The 17458-nt window shown below is 41.0% G+C and overlaps 1 protein-coding gene across 2 annotated transcripts; it reads right to left on the minus strand.

Moving 5' to 3' along the window:
- Positions 1 to 7077: 7077 nt before the first annotated feature.
- Positions 7078 to 14639, minus strand: ZNF706 (zinc finger protein 706). Of its 2 annotated transcripts, none has more exons than XM_055303464.1 (4): positions 14465 to 14639; positions 10285 to 10421; positions 8097 to 8204; positions 7078 to 7384 (listed from the first exon to the last, which is right to left on the minus strand). In XM_055303464.1, exons 2-3 carry the CDS (start codon positions 10417 to 10419, stop codon positions 8109 to 8111), a joined length of 231 nt encoding a protein of 76 aa, XP_055159439.1. In that variant the 5' UTR covers positions 10420 to 10421; positions 14465 to 14639; the 3' UTR covers positions 7078 to 7384; positions 8097 to 8108. The 2 variants fall into 2 exon arrangements, with proteins under 2 accessions (XP_055159439.1, XP_055159438.1); XM_055303463.1 differs by lacking the exon at positions 14465 to 14639 and adding an exon at positions 13606 to 13793.
- Positions 14640 to 17458: the final 2819 nt, after the last annotated feature.

Below are 17458 nucleotides of genomic sequence, written 5' to 3' on the forward strand. Positions count from 1 at the left end.
GCTACTCAAAACAAGGGTTAAATACGGTCTATTTTGTTACTATGAAAATGCATATACAGAAATATGAAAGAACAAAATGCAGACCAGAAATAAGACCTAGAAACATGAAAGATTATTTTGTTACTGTAACTTGAATTAACATAATAAAAACTTAACATAAAAAAACCCCCCAACTATACAGCAAATCTACTGGATGGATCATTGGAAGGATCATTAAACAGCCAGAAAAATGGCTTACACAATGCTTGTAACATGAAAAGAACCCACTTGTTATAATGTTAAGTAAAATGGAAAACATCAATGTATAAAAAGTGACTACACAGAATCCAACTTTACTACATTCTTCAAATTACTATATGTAATGAAAATATTAATATTTTTATAATGTATCACAGTGGTATCACTGCAATACATCAGAGCAAAATTCTTGCCTGTAAATCTGCATTAAAAATGACCTTGAGTAAATCAAAAGTTAAACTATGGATAGTATACTGTTAAAAAAAACAAGTACAAAAGATTGTAAAAAGATCTCTATCAAAAAAGTACGAACAGAATATACCACTAGTAAATATTAATCCCCCTACCATCATGTCACTCTCCTGTCCCCAAACCCTGCAAGTGTTCCTATAGTGTTGGGAGTAATTTGAATTATTTATTGCAGTGTGCATGCAATCTCCCATTCTAATAATTGCTCCCCACTGTCATCCATGCACTCAAAGGCTCTCGTTCACAAGCCTTATGTTCTGGCTGGCCTACTCACTTTCTCTCAAAGAAACTTTATGTACTTAATTGAGCTTTTGCTCACTCAGCCACCCTCACTTGGATTCTCCTATTCACTCCTACTCTTCACCAGCTGACTCCCCACCTTCCAGGCACAAATCACCCTGTCCAACCCACAAGTCATCTCCCTTCTACATATCCCTATAGACCTTATTGTTTATAAAACACACCAAACATACAACCCAAAATTGAGTAAATATATGTTATTTCCTAAAATGCATTTTAATATCTAAAGGGACCTTTACTGTACTTCTTTCAAAATAATGAGTTACTTCTACATAATGCTTTATAGCTCATAAAGCAACTTCACGTGTATTATTCTCAATATCCTGGTGACTTAAAAGAGAATGCTTCAAAAAAAGAAAACAAAATTTAATTATTTTTTAAATGGCCAAAAAAAAAAAAAAAGACACTGCTTCACTAATAATGTGTGGGGAGCTCATCCCATAAAGGTAGAAAAAAAGGTCAATATTTCTTACACACACACACACACACAAATCAAACCTCATACCCAATAGCCAGATCTTGGTTTTTAAATACCATTCTCCAATAAAAGAAATTAGGACTCTGGAGAAATGGCTCATTTGAGGACTAGGGCAGAAAAAATAGAAGATGAACATGGAACTTTTTGTAGTACTACAAGTAAGGAAATGCTCAAGAAAAGGAAGGGGTATAGTAAAGAGATACAGGAGCCAATCTGAAAGAGTTCCCAATGGCCAAAGTTGAAATAATTTGAAGAATAAATAATACTGAATTAAGTGTTCGTATGTATAAACATCAGGAAGAACAAATCTTCCATATAGAAGAGTTCCAAATAATACACATAGGTACTCTCTCTCCCTTCCAGGAGGTGGAGCTAAATCCCCACTCACCTTAAGTTAAGGGCTGGACTTTGAAAAACCAGCATATGGGAAAGGAAAAAAATTGTAACTTTCCAGTGGAGAAACCTAGCAGACAGTACCTTAATCAAGTGATGAAAGCTAACACCACCTGTGATATCTTGTGGGGAATCATTTATTCCCAGGATGCAATGAGAAGGGCATATCACCTGTGGTCTTCTTCACTAAAACTTGGGGCCCTAATGTAATCATGAGAAAAAAACCAACCAAATGAAACTAGGGGACATCATACAACACACCTCAAAACTGTCAAGGTCATGAAAAACAAGAAGACTAAGAACCCACCACAGACCACAAGAGACCAAGGAGAAACAACAACTAAATGCAATGTGGCATCTGGACTGGATCTTGTAAGAGGAAAAAAAAAAAAAGACATTAATAGACAAATTAGTAATGGTAATATAAATGGTAACGTACCACTGCTGGCTTCTTAGTGGTGATAAACACCACAGTAAGATTTTAACAGTAGGGTAAACTTAATCTTACACCACACCTTTTATAACTTCTCTGTAAATCCAGAAGTACTATAAATTTAAGAGTTTAGGGGTGCCTAGGTGTCTCAGGTGGTTAAGCATCTGCCTTCAGCTCAGGTCATGATCTCAGGGTCCTGCTCAGTGGGATGTGGTCTTCTCCCTCTCTCGCCCCTCTCCTTGTCTCTCTCAAAATAAATGAATAAAATCTTTAAGAACAAAACAAAGAGTTTATAAAAAAAAAAAAACTGCAGAGATCCAGATCAAAAAACACGTAGAAGCATCATGTATCAAAATCTCAAGATTTCCCTAAAGTGTTTACTGCTTTCTGCCCAGAGGACTAACCTGCAGCCAGGGGACAGATCTCCCTCCCTTCCTCAGTAAGTGCTCTGTACTAAGTAGCAGCACCTCTAATCTCAACTGGATATTTCCTATAAGTCCTTTGGGAGAAGAGATGATCAGGAAATAAAAGTCTGAACTCAGTACAAACAATATTAAGTTTATATGAATTCCTGTGAATAAAGGCATTTCAAGGTTTTGGAATCTAGTTCATCTGACCAGATATTTAAGTCTCAGTAGGATTAAAAAAAAAAAAAACTTAAATAAAAATAGATGGAAGGCCTTTACAAAAGACAAACCTTGCCAGTATCACATGTTCCCATTTAGGAATAAGAATTTCTGGGTACCGGGACGCCTGGGTGGCTCAGCGGTTGAGCATCTGCCTTCAGCTCAGGGTGTGATCCCGGAATCCCAATATCGAGTCCCACATCAGGCTCTCTGCATGGAGCCTGCTTCTCCCTCTGCCTGTGTCTCTGCCTCTGTGTTTCTCATGAATAAATAAATAAAATCTTTAAAAAAAGAAAAAGAATTTCTGGGTACCATAAGATTTTTTAAAAAATGTACATTTTAAAAAAGCATCTCAGTTGTTTGACAAAAGTGACCTATGAACTGGTTGACACGTGTGAGTAGAAGGAGGCAATATTAAGATTTATAATGAAACAGGGCAGCCCCGGTGGCCCTGCGGTTTAGCACCACCTTTGGCCCAGGGCATGATCCTGGAGAGCCAGGATCGAGTCTCATGTCAGGCTCCTTGCATGGATTCTGCTTCTCCCTCTGCCTGTGTCTCTGCCTCTCTCTCTCTCTCTCTATGCCTCTCATGAATAAATAAATAAAATCTTTAAAAAAAAAGACATAACGAAACACCTTAATATCTAGTATAAGTCTGATATTTAATACTAAATTAATATTTTAACCAAGACTGTCTTTGGCAAACCAGGATGTATGGTCACCATAACTACAGACCTAATTTTGAAAAACACTGTTACATTGTTATAGAGGAAACATTATGTTGGCCTACTTCCTACTAATTAAAATTTTAATAATATAGAATCCAAAAGGCAAGTCACATTCAGAACTTTACAAGACAGAAGACAGTGATAAAGTGAGGTACTTATTTGATCTAAAAAAAGCCCAAGCTATTAATGATATGTATAGAAACAATAATGGTGTATACATAAAAAATGATTAGAAAGTAGTATGATTTTAACATAATTAGTTCACATTGTAGATCTGCTTGTATGGATATAAACAAATAACTAAAGTCTGGCTCCATATGTGCAGATTTTAAATTTGGAGCCATGCTATGTACAAAAAATTGGACCTAGAGAATGGCTGTTCAAAATAAAAAGGATGGCTCAGTGGTTTAGTGCTGCCTTCAGTCCAGGGCATGATCCTGGAGACCTAGGATCGAGTCCCACATCAGGCTCCCTGCATGGAGCCTGCTTCTCCCTCTGCCTGTTTCTGTCTCTGTGTCTCTCATGAATAAATAAAATATTTAAAAAATAAAAATAAAAAAATAAACAAAAAGCTCCAAAAAGATGGTAACTCAGTAAACAGCTAACCCAAAGAACATTTAAAATAGGAGACATTTTTGGGTGTCTGAGTGGTTTAGTCGGTTAAGCATCTGACTCCTGATTTCAGCTCAGGTCCTGATCTCAGGGCTGTGAGATGGGGCCCAGCTTCGGGTTCTGCACTGGGTGTGGAGCCGGCTTAAAATCCTATGTCTCTGCCCCTCCTGCTACCCCCTACCTTGTGCACTTTCTCAAATAAATAAATAAATGGATATTTAATTTTCAGTTCAATATAGTAATCTGCAATTAATGACACATTGAACTTTTATTAATAAAACATCTATTTTTCTCAAAAAGTATATAGATATCTTAGTAAGTCTACACAAAGGGAAAGGCTTAAGATTTTTCTGAAACATTTATAGGAGATAAAATTTGGCTAGCCGGAAAGATGTCAGACTGTAAAGTCACAGTAAACACAACCCCCCACTGTTGAACTTCATTTCTAGGCACTTGAAAAAGTACGTGTCTGGCCAAAATCAAACCAAACCAAAAACTCCTCCAAAATTAAAAATCTAGAACAAATAAAGTAATTCAGATTCAGTAGTTTACCTTGATATAACTACATTTTAAAACAGATGCAGTATATTCCATATACTAATAAAAATAAAAAACAAGGGTCTTTTTGCTAAAATAGTAATGTTGGTAAATTCTACTGTACTCACGCTACATACTTCTTGGGTTTGAATTATGATGTCATTAACTAGCTGTGCAGTAGCCTTAATATAAAACCAGTCTTATCTCAAATTGGGAGTCAACGTCATAAAGGACTTACTCATTCAATTTACTGACCTAAGCATTTTTCCTTTTAATATTACTTGTATATTAATAGCCAATTACTTCTCCCTTTCAATAACTACACTTTTCCTGTGCAGGAAGGTTTCAGAATGACAACCTTTTTCCTTTCACTCTTAAGTATTCTATACACCTAAAATAGACCAACTGCAGGAAAAACAATGAGAAATGAAAGAAATTTCTTGCTGCCCTTAGAATGACTGAACTCTACACCTCTACACTCAAGAGACAACTCTGAGAAATTAAAAAAAAAAAAATGGGAAGAGGCAATGTAAAAATCTCCTTAAATGTAGAAGAAATTAGACTAGTTTAGTTTTAATATCTTCTTTAATAAGACATTACAGCACACAACTGAGCCCCAAGTGTGTCAGTTAAACATGGGGATGCAGATCCATAGGAAGTAAAATGGAAACAAATATAATCTTAACCCCATTCCTTTTGGCAATTAATGGAAACACAGAATACAACGGACCAATTCCCTCTCAGTGTCTCAGATTTTATAAAGTCTTTGAAGACACCATAACAGTTTTATGATGAACTTTGCTGTGATCTGTTAAAGAATCTTCAAATTAAATAATGAGGATGTTTAAGAATTATAGTTTTCCCCTTAGAGCAAATTTAACTCAAACATAATAGAAAGGGATTGTACTAATTATCCTTACACAAAGCATGAGAATTAATGTCTTATGCAAGACCAATGCAGCTATTTTCCTATCGCTGAGATATAACATTAAATATGGTGTCTTCAGCTGCTTATAAAAAAGGGTTAAATACAAGAACAAAAAGCTTTTATTCTGAATTACAGTCAGTAAAACAAATGAAAAAAAAAAAAAAAACCAAAACTTGTGAATGATTTTTAAATGATTTGTTACTAAATGTAAACATACATATGGTCAAAGCATTTTTAAAAACCTTTAAATTGTAATTTAACCAGAACTTCAATAATACCCACCACAAGCAATCAGGCAAATTCTTATGTTCTGGTACCCAACATATTAGGAAGTAACAGATATTAAATCTGAAACTTAGGAAATTAAATACATGAAAAAAAAAAAGACTAAATTAAGAATGCAATAGAAGTCGCTAAGAAACTATCACCACTGAAGAAGCTTTTCCTTGTCAATATCTTAAACTTACAGTGAAGTCAAACAAGGTGGGCAGAATCTGCACAGCTACAAAACAAATGCAGTGATAAATTACAGCAGAAAGAGGGAATGCATTTTGTAAATCCACAGGATCAGATTTGTGGCTCTAAGCAATTACCAGCAAATAGTTGAGTGTTCTCCCTATTATATTAACTTTAAAATTTAAACAGTTACAGCAGTTACACTAGTAAAGTTAATAGTTGACAAGAGCAAATTAGAAGAACCCTAAAATTGTCTTAACTGTGAGGGATTTACCTCATCCATCTGAACCAGCCCATTTCCCCATCCTCAGAGCTAAAAGAATGTGGAGATTGGCCTATTTTAATCCTTTACTAGTTCAGACAGAAGTCATATTGTACACAGTCTTTGATTTTAGGAACCAGCACAAAGTAAACTCCTAAAATCAACTATTCATTTACAAAGGAAAGGAGGGAGAAGGTTTTGGGGAATTAACCCAGCGACAAGCCATTCCAATCTTCCTGTTAATGAAAAACCATTCATAAAATTGGCCAAAACATTAATAACTTCCAAAAACTCCTTCAAAAATTGAGTTTTAATTGCCAATTAATGAACTTGGATTCTGAAAGAATCTGGTATAACTTATATAAGATAGATCTTTACCAGTTCACATATGATCCATCATATTTTGTATTCAATGGCAGCCTTACTGATGATTTTGTTATGGCATATACTTCAGAACTTAATCTTTCAGAAGGGCTCACTGAAAATCCAACCACATTAGGAATTTATCAGTTATCTACAGGGTATACCTGGCTGGCAGCTACGGCCAGGTCATATAGCAAGTTGAAATATTCCAACCTCAAACAGAAACATCAGAGGGGGAAATGACACATGATGTTAATACACTAAGGCAGCAAGTAAGTCATTTTTCACCTAGGGCAACAGCTGCCAATAAAACTGTATGAATGAGTCTGTTCTAGCTTAACTAATGAACCTGCCACTGAGCTGAGAGAGGGAGATTAAGAATTGCGCTTGCAATTCTAGCTGACGAATTCATTAGATTTTCATAAGGCAAATAATGTGGAAAGTTAGAACAGAATTTCTAGAACCATTTATCCTGTGATGTTGTAAAATCAAAGTACTACTTTATTAAATGAGTTATTTTACACAATATGAACATCAATATAATTACAATTGTAAAAAAATTTTTATAACAAGGATGGACTGATTTTCAGATTTCCAAATCAGAGTCAACTGTACATTTACACAGAATTGTCTTTGCATGAAGCCCAAAAGGGAACAGCATAAAAATGAGTGTTTCTGTAGCCCCTTTATTTTTGCTGATCAACAGTTTGTTAGAAAAGCAGCTGCAGGTTTGTTACCTAAGGTCTGAGACAGTAGAAGAGTCAAAGGTGTCATGAATTCACCTATAAAACATAAATGAAATTTTCAGTGAATGTAAGCATTGCACAAATACAACTTAAATGCATTTCAAATGTCTAAGAAAAACGCACCACATGCATAGGCTATCAAGTTAGTCTGATGGATTTGTCAAAGATTTTATAAACAAATCTTCGATGAATTTACTTTAAAAAGAAAAAATTATCTCACACCACCATCACCACTTAGGGAAAATAAAAAACAAAAACCAACCACACAGAAAGTGTAAACAAATTATTTTCAAGCAACTATCAAGTTTATATAGTATACGCCTACATTTGCCATATACCTCAATGCACTCAGAAGCTCTGTTAGACACTGGAAGTGAAATACCTGCAACAAAGCACTCAGGAACATTGTTCTGCATCGTTTCTGGGAGCAAGACCCTCAAATGCCTTTGTAATAGTTATTTTCTTTTAGCTGGTAAGTCTCTTCCATTCTTGGACCAGAGTTGGTCAGCATCACCTCATCCCCCCATTTTGGGCTACAGTAGTAAAATACTTGGGTGTTTCAAAGGCATTGAGAAGATCTGGTTTGGGAAAATGGGCTTTTATCAATTGTAAAGGTAAACATGAACTTAACACGGGGAAGCAATAAAAACTCAGCTGGAAGGTACACATTATTTTCAGTTACAGAAGATCATTTTGCTCTTGCTTACAACCTTGACATTAACAAATGAAAAGACAAAAGGTCAACTACCTGTAAACAACTTTATGCCTGAACATCAGCCAATTCTGGAGGAAGTGGAGTCTTAGGATGCTTGCTTTCAAAGTGCTGCTTGAAGGTCTTCGGGTCTGGCATTTGTGTCTAATTAAAAAATTGTGGAAAAAAGAAACCTTATTCATGAAATAAAAATGTTAACTTTTCAAATCCTGAGTCTGCTCATGATAGACAATTATCTCCAAAACACTTTTAAGTTCCTGTAACTAGTGGCGGACATAAAAAAGGACCTTGTAACAAAGAAATTCCTAATATATCACCAAATTTCACACATGAACAAAGGGTGGGTCACTAAGAATGAGGCATTCTGTTTAACAGCAAACAGATACATTTACTTAACACATTATGCCAAGCAGGTTACCTGAATTCTCACAGAACCTTCCTATAGTAATCTTAAATTAGTTCCTACTATCCTTCCTCATTTCGCATGATAAAGAAACTAAAACCTAGACTGTAACTTGTGCAAGATGTTTTAACTTAGTACTAGTACTTCAGTTCTCAAATGCTACACTATACCAACTGCCCTATGCAGCGACCTTCAAATTATTTAGTCTTTAGCCCATTTGATTAAACCAAAACACAAAATGAAAGCTTTTGCTGTTTTGTTCTGAGTTTTTATTTTATTTTTTAAAAAATATTTATTCATGAGAGACATGGCGGGGCGGGGGGTGGTGGCGGGCAGAGACACAGGCAGAGGGAGAAGCAGGCTCCACGCAGGGAGCCCGATGTGGGACTGGATCCCTAGGCCAAAGGCAGGCTCTAAACCGCGGAGCCACCCAGGAGTCCCAGTTCTGAGTTTTTATTTATTTTTTTAAAAGATTTATTTATTTATTCATTCACGAGAGACACAGAGCGAGAGAGAAAGGCAGAGACACAGGCAGAGGGAGAAGTAGGCTCCATGCAGGGAGCCCAATGTGGGACTGGATCCCAGGTCTCCAGGATCACAACCTGGGCCGAAGGTGGCGCTAAACTGCTGAGCTACCCGAGCTGCCCCAGTTCTGAGTTTTTAAATAGGTGAACCACTCTAAGTACTTTTAGATCAAAGTATTTACTCATTAGTAATTTAATGAAATTTACTTTTACCCTTCCTCTTTACAAAGACAAGTTGGAAAGTTGTCTTTACAAGTCTAAAGTTGCTTGATTTCATTATTTTGAGTGTATCAAATGTTCAGTATAGACAAGGTATTTCATGGATTTCCTCTTTTAAAGAGAACTTTTACATAGCTAAGAACTGCTATTCCATCAGTAATGTCTTCAGATGATGAACTTTAGTCTCAGAATCATGTCTTGCCAAGATCCTTTCCCACAACCTTACCCAGGTGCAGGACTTCGGGGGAAAAAAAAACACATTTATACATATGGTATATATATGCATATATATTGGACAAATTTTACTATGTACTTTTCCTTTGGGGCTTCTGCTAAGCTTGAACAAAAAAGCAAGAAAGAGATTCTGGCTTGGAGTCTAGGAGAAACTTCTTTGAAAGGCAGTGTGTATACAAGTGGGCTCCAGAATTAGACTGCCTGGGTTCAGAACCCAGCTCTTTGCACTAGCTGGGTGATCATGCACAAGTTATTTAATCCCCATGACTCAGTTTACTCTTCTGCAAAATGAGAATAAAAGTCCTTTATTTCATATGGTGGATTAGCGGACTGATACATATAAAACACTTGATAAGCACTGAATAGTAGTTGTTATGATTATTCTTCAAATCTATTAAAACACATTAGTTCTAGTCAATGTAAATATATTCCATATAGTTTTGCAGACATCCTCACTATGAATTTAGTGGGGGGAAAAGAAGTCAACTCTATAATCAGAGATATATTCACTTGTATCCTACATAGTTTAAACTAAGAATGAAGATCTGATTTCCTTACAAAGTTCAAAAGGCAGTATCTGCCCTGAAGACATCTTTATTCTAAACGAGGGAAAGGGACTTTGCTTTGTTCTCTCCCTTTCCCTGACACAAAGAGAACTGTGCCTGCCCATAGGAGCCATTCAAAAAATTATCTGTTAAATAGACAACTGAAGACGGACACTTAAAATAACCAGCTCTCCAATCTACTGTTTATTTTGCCTTAGTTGCAAAATTTTAACCTATATAAACAAACGTCCAAGGAAAGAATTGTCCACAGGAAAACTATGTCTTTCAATTCCCCTTACCCTACAAACAGTGCAGGTATATATTAAGGCAGCTTTGGCAGCAGCCTTTTGGTCATGTCCTTGTTTCTTCTTTTGTCCAGCTTGCTTTTTGGCATTTTTCTGCTGAGATTGAATCTTCTGCTGTCCACGAGCCATATCTAAAAACAGAAGTTGAGGCATTACAGTGATTAATACAGAATAACATTCTCAGAGTTGGAGACCTAAGTTTTATATAGGTATCAAAATGTATGAGTTTTCAAATTCTCACATACAATGCTACTAGAGAATAAATTAGTACAACCACTGTGGGAAACTGGTAGTAGTCTATTCTATAACCTAACAATCTCAGAATATAACTAACTGAAATACAAATCTACACACACACACACACACACACACACACAGTACAAAAAAAGTTCAGAGCATCATTTCTAAAACTAGAAACAATCCAAATGCCAGTTACTGGTAAAATGGATACATAACTTGCCATATATTTATACAATAGAATATTATGCTACATCCAAAAGAAACTATTGTTACAAGTAACAACATGGTTGTATCCAGTGTTAAGGGAAAGAAGCCAGATACAAAGTATATAGGTTGTATAAAGTTCAAAATAGGCAAAGCTAAGGTAGGAGGTAGTGACTAGGGGAGGAAAAAAAAAAAGGCATGAGGGGGAATTTAAGGGTGGTGATTGGTTCTGTATCTTCATCTGGGTAGTGGTCATACGGGTGTGTTCATTTGTAAAAATTCATTGAGCTTTACATCTAAGATTTGTGCACTCTGCTATATGTAATCTTTAAAAATTTACCAGAAAATTTTAGTGCCATTTCCCAAGCATTTGCTGGAGCACTTTACTTTCCAGTATTCACTGTGGTGAATTAAGATTTTTACAACTTTAAGAGATAGCAGCCATCTATTACTGGGCATAATGGCTGCCCTGAGACCTCTGGTGAAGCCCAAAATCATTAAAAAGAGGACCAAGAAGTTCATCCGGCACCAGTCAGACCGATATGTCAAAATTAAGCACAACTGGCGGAAACCCAGAGGCATTGACAATAGAGTACGCAGAAGATTCAAGGGCCAGATCTTGATGCCCAACATTGGTTATGGGAGCAACAAGAAAACAAAGCACATGCTGCCCAGTGGCTTCCGGAAGTTTCTAGTCCACAAGGTCAAGGAGCTTTAAGCGCTGCTGATGTGCAACAACAAATCATATTGTGCAGAGATTGCTCACAATGTATTCTCCAAGAAAGCAAAGCCATTGTGGAAAGAGCAGCCCAGTCGGCCATCAGAGTCACCAATCCCAATACCAGGCTGCAGCAGCGAAGAAAATGAATAGACCGTTTATGTGTATGTCATATTTGTGTTAATAAAGCCATAAAACTACCAAAAAAAAAGATTTTTACTTTAAAAGAAATAAGGGCTGTCATCTAAAGCTTCTAAAGGAGATACTAAGAGCAATGGGAACAGTTAAATACTCAGGTTCCATAAAACTACTGTACTATCTTAAACCTTTCAAAAAAATTAGTCCCTGCAGGATTGCTGGAGAAATAATTAAATAAGACTAAATTAGTTTCCAGTTGAGAGAATGAACCTTGTAAAAAGGGTAAAGATGCCTTTACAAAACTGAAATGCACCACCTTTTACTGATAGTCTGAAATGAAGCTAGATGGATAAAAAATAAGTTACTGAAAAAAAAAAGTTACTTTTTCATTAAAATTAGTTTTCTCGGGGATCCCTGGGTGGCTCAGTGGTTTAGCACCTGCCTTTGGCCCAGGGCGTGATTCTGGAGTCCTGGGGATTGAGTCCCGCATCGGGCTCCCGTTGCATGGAGCCTGCTTCTCCCTCTGCCTGTGTGTCTGCCCACCCCCCCCCCCCCCGCTGTGTGTCTCTCATGAATAAACAAATAAAATCCTAAAAAAAAAAAAATTAGTTATCTCAAACCAAGAAACAGACTCTTAACTATAGAGAACTGATGGTTCCCAGAGAAGAGGTGCATGGGGCATAGTGAAATAGGTGATAGGGATTAAAGAGTACACTTAATCATGAAGAGCACTGTGTGTATAGAATTGTTGAATTGCTATATTGTACACCTGAAACTAATGTAACACTGTATATTACCTATACTGGAATTTAAAAAAAAAATTAAAGTCCTCTATTAGACAACACAAGTTAAATCTGCTCATAAAGGGTCTAATAGGCCCCAGTTGCTTTTTAAGTATATTGAAATTGGGTCCTAAGTAGAATTCTGATGTAGGACTTTGACTAGCACTGCAATTAAGCTTTAAGCTTTTAAATCATTGTAGGATATGAACACAATATGGATCTAGATCATCTTTACCAGCAAACAGGGCTGGCTTTTTTTCTGACTGGAAACCTAACTAGTTAATGGATATAAAGTCAAAGCATTTCATAGAAACACACAAGCTTCTTCCCCAAAAAAGGGGCAGCTGAAGAAACAAATACACTGCTTGGACAAATTCCCACTAGTATTTAGCTCGGGACTGAAAGTCAAATAAAACACAGAAGAGGATCGATGCTTTTTTTTTAAAGACTCAGTTGAATATTTTAACAAACTATAAAAATTTTTAGTATGCTAGTTTAGTATATTCTCAAATAATAGTAAATATTACCAGATGTGTTAGCCCTTGAAAACTAAAAACTTCCATTTTAGTTTTCATAAAGCCAAATCTTTTATTAATCCCAAGCCAAGTGGGATGATTTTCTAAAAAATGTATATGAAGTACAAATGCTATGGCAAGCATATGGAACCTATTCCCACAGAAACAGATTTGGACACTTAAGTATGATTTGGATGATAATAGGTATTCAGTCTTTATGTATCCCCATTTTCTATAACATCTTTTATCAGTACCTTATGTTAGAACACTTCAGTCCTCTCATGCATCTGAACTCTTCTACAGAATGTCTGCTACGAATGCTAACACAGATTCTGTGGGTAACCTCAATTGATTTAAGCCACCAATTCCAGAAGTTTCTTTGGTAATCACAAGTTATTAACTATTTTCATGCAGTGATCTGTACAATGCAATGAGATGCACATTATTTTTAACTTTTCCGTTTAGCGCTTCTCCTAAAATGTAACATTACACGATAGATTTAACCCATTTTCATCTAACAGTAACAAATAAAACCATAAAAGCTTTAATAAGTAGAGACTGTAATTGCTTATTCTCATTTTTAAAACAGAAATCTTAGCACCCGGTAAAGGAAGTGGAATCAACAGTCTAAATGCGTGGGGTGGGCCCCTAACTTCTAACAACTCACTGCATTGATTTCCTTTCTGAAAGCAGAAATGCAAACGAACGAGCGAGCCACCTGCTTTTGGGCAGCTCAGCTTAGGAGCTGCTCTCAAGCCCATCGAATTTCGCACGAAATCTTAAGCTCAACTCCTTGATCGCACAGGACAAGCTGAGGGCCGCATGACACCTTAAACGCAGGTTGTTAATGGGACTCTCATCTAGTGCGGTTTTCCCAGGACGCTGCGGAGAGTTCTTTCTAGAATGAAGACAAGTAAGCAATGCCCCCCCCCCAAAAAAAAGATCCCCTTAAAACCAAAACAAACGAGCAAGGAAAATTTTGGGATCCGGGAAGTAGGATCATTGTCCGCAACCATCTGAAACGAAGAGGCCCGGCACTGACCGACGTTCCGACCCCAGCTCTTAGCCCCATCCTGTCGGGGGAGGGAAGGGGGAAGCACAGGAGTAAGGTCCACCTCGGCCCCCGCCCAGCCCGCCTCTCCCAGGCGGGAGCCCCGCGCTCCCCCTTCCTCAGGCCGCCTCGCAGCCCCACCTGCCCGCCGCTTCTCACAGACCCCGGCCCGAGACGCGCCTCCCAGGCGTGGGCTGCCCGAAACCCGGCCGGGCCGCTCCGGCCCCGGCTCAGAAGCCCAGCGGCGGCTGCCGCCACGGGGAAGGTTAGCGCTGCGCTCCGCCGCCGCGGGCGGCCTGCAACCCCGCCACCTGCAGGGCCTGGCAGGCGCCGAGCTCTCCCGCCGGCCCGCGCCCGCGCCCGCGCCCGCACAGGACCGGCCCGCCCGCCGCCCGCCGCCCGCCGCCCGCCGCCCGGAAGGGGGGGAGGCCCGCGGCCCCTCGCACCCGCGGCGACCCCGCCGCCAGGCCCCCACCCCGGCCCCCCGACGTCCTGCGGCGTCAGCGCCGCCCCCGCAGCCGCTCACCCGGGCCGGGACAGTCTTGCGTCGGAGAGACCGCGCAGCGCGAGGGCCGGGGGAGGAGGCCGGAGGGAGAGGAAGGGGGAGCGCGCCCAGCACCGCTTCGACCGCCTCCACCCGCCGAGGACGGGAAGAGGAGCACAACAGCCCGCGCCTCGCGCCCGCCGCCGCCGCCGCCGCCGCCGCCGCGCGCGCGCCCGCCGCCGCCTCAGCCTCGGGGGAGGCCACTACGCTCGTGCCCGCGCACGCCGCGCAGCGCTCCCAGGCGCCCCAGCGCCCGCCCGCCGCTCGCCGCCCACTCGCCTTCCTGCTGCGGCCGCCTCCCCCGCCCCTCCCCTGCTCGCACGCCTCCGCCCTTTCCGGTCGCACGGGCCAATGGCAGCGCGCCCCTATTACATAAGCGCAGGGGGCGGGGCCTGGCGGCGCCGGCGGCCCCTGCGGGACGGGAACTGCGGGGACGTCGCCCCGTGTCCCCGGCGCCCCGCCCCGGCCGCGTGCTCTCTGGGCGGCTTCTGCCGGCGCGGGGAGCCGCGTGACGCCGGTCCTGTTGGGTGACGGCCCGCGGCGCGTTTCGCAAGCCGCTCGCTAGCTCACTCGGTCGGGCGGCGGCGGGCCTCGGCCCCCGCGTCCCTTCTCACCCGCCCCCCGCCCCGCCGGCGCCCTGCAGTGCCGCGGCCCGGGGACCGGCCCGGAGAGGTGCGCCGGCGCCGTGAGACCGTGAGACCGTGGGGCCCGGGGCGCCCGCCGCCCCCAGTGCGGCCGGCCGGCCCCGCGGACCTTTGTTCTTTCACCCACCGGCCCCCAGCCTGGTTCCCACGGAAACCGCGGTCATTTTTACCAGTCTGGGGGGTTTAGTGAGGTGAAGATTCCAGCCGCGCTGCCCGGTGCTGCTGGCTGGGGTACCCCGGCCGGCTCAGCCATCCACTACCAAAGCGCAGACCTGCTAGTATTGGGGGAAATGGTTAAGTTGATTTTTGTTGTTGTGTGTTTCTTGATTTACAGGCCACGACATCGAACCTCCAATACCCGACTAAGAACTATTGCGGTTGTGATCTGCGGATCATCTGGAAATGGCATTTTAGACACTGGCTTTACGCCACCTCTCCCTTGCCCCGCCCCCCACCGCGCGCTTTGGATTCTAATTAGATTTATTAGTAACGAGGAAAAGGGAAGCCTTTGTGCTTGGCGTTCTCACCCTGCCCATAGCGTCCACTCTCCCACTCGCCTGTCAGTACCCAGGAGAAGCGAGTTTGATATAACCTCGGGGGGGGGGGGGTTACAGTTGTGACAGAATGGTTCAAAATAAGCGGGAAGGAGTCAGCAGCTCGTCGCATTTGGGTAGCATACAATGATCTGGTTAAGTCCTTCCTTATCCTCATTCCAGCCTCTCTCATCTTTACTTTCATGTCTCTCCCCGTTTTATTATTCTTATTTTTTTAAACACTCCTTTTTTAAGATTTTATTTATTTATTTATTCATAGACACAGGGAGAGAGGGGGCAGAGACACAGGCAGAGGGAGAAGCAGGCTCCACGCAGGGAGCCCGACGTGGGACTCGATCCCGGGTCTCCAGGATCACACCCCGGGCTGCAGGCGGCGCCAAGCCGCTGCGCCACCCCACCGGGCCCGCCCCTCTCCCGGTTTTAAATTGACGTTCTTAAATCCTATTGATACCTCTCCAGTATTGAGCTGCAAGCTCATTTTCATCACCATATGCTCAGTGCCTAGCAGTGTGCTAAACATGGTAGGCACTGATTAAATGGATGTTGACCAAATGAACTGGAGGTATCTAAAGAAAGCAAAACTTTTGACATATCATGAAGCTCTAGGTTAGTCAGTAGTCACCACAACCATAATGACTGTGTTAACCTGGCTAACAGGAGGGGGATGAGGTACTCAGAAAACCTAAAGACAGGAAATCCAAAGAGCTGTGTTTGTCTAGCCATAAATCAGAGTGGGCAGTGGAAAGGGACAGAGAAATTTGGCAGGCTGAGATAAGTCTTACCTGGAGAGGGGATTTTTGCTGTGAGGTGATTTTACTATGCCACTTGTTAACCGATGCCTAGACGAAATATCCATTTAAGCTAGTGTTTCTTAAAATTCTGCATTATACCACCTTTTAGGTATGGTAGAAGCTAAGGATTTTGCCCCCAGAAAGTTCATATACATAGAAATTTATCTCCATTGGTAGAGTTCCTCGACCTTGGCACCACTGACACTTTGGGCTAGATAATTTGTTGCTCTGGGGGGCCTGTCCTAGGGATTGTAGGATGTTTGGCAATATCCCTGCTCTGTGACCTTTTGATGCCAATATCATGCTATCTCCAGTCGTCACAAATGAAAAATGTGTCCATATCTTTCCAAGTGTCCTCTGGGGGTCAAAATCTCCCCTGGTAAAAACTGATGCTTACAGGATATGGTATTATGGTAACTTTATATGTTGGTTAGGGCATTTGAAATATGAAGGGAAGAAAGGAATGGATAAGATTCAACATCTGAGAAGTGATGAACAGTACACGAAAAGTGGATGAATTAGCGTTACTACCAGCTGGTGTCCTACTTATTCTATAGAAATGTGACAGCAACTGGGATATGAAAACCTTGGAAGGATTTTTATACACATTGCTGGTTTTAATTGTGAATGCTGCAGTATTTCTATTGACTAGTTCTCTTCTACCTTTAGACAATTACTCGAGGTTAATATACAGTAACCATATGCCTATTTTTTTTAAGATTTTATTTATTTATTCACAGACACACACAGAGAGAGGCAGAGACACAGGCAGAGGAAGAAGCAGGCTCCACGCAGGGAGCCCAATGTGGGACTCGATTCCAGGTCTCCAGGATCACACCCCAGGGTGCAGGCGGGGCCAAACCGCTGCGCCACCAGGGCTGCCCCCATATGCCTATTTTCAAACCAAAATCACAATCAGGTTAAAATGCTTCTCTAAAGACCTAAAAGATTTATTTATTTGTATTCATGTCCGATTTTCAGGAGTGA

This window comes from Nyctereutes procyonoides, unplaced genomic scaffold (genome assembly GCF_905146905.1).
Source record: "Nyctereutes procyonoides isolate TBG_1078 unplaced genomic scaffold, NYPRO_anot_genome, whole genome shotgun sequence".
NCBI classification, from domain to species: Eukaryota; Metazoa; Chordata; class Mammalia; order Carnivora; family Canidae; genus Nyctereutes; species Nyctereutes procyonoides.

Coding starts and splice junctions, on each gene's coding strand:
- ZNF706 (XM_055303463.1), bottom strand. CDS start 13,648: ATGGGCTTGAGAGCAGCTCCTAAGCTGAGCTGCCCAAAAGCAG. Junction 10,422..13,605: donor GCTGAGCTGCCCAAAAGCAG/GTGGCTCGCTCG, acceptor TTCTGTTTTTAG/ATATGGCTCGTGGACAGCAG. Junction 8,205..10,284: donor ATACCTGCACTGTTTGTAGG/GTAAGGGGAATT, acceptor TTTTTTAATTAG/ACACAAATGCCAGACCCGAA.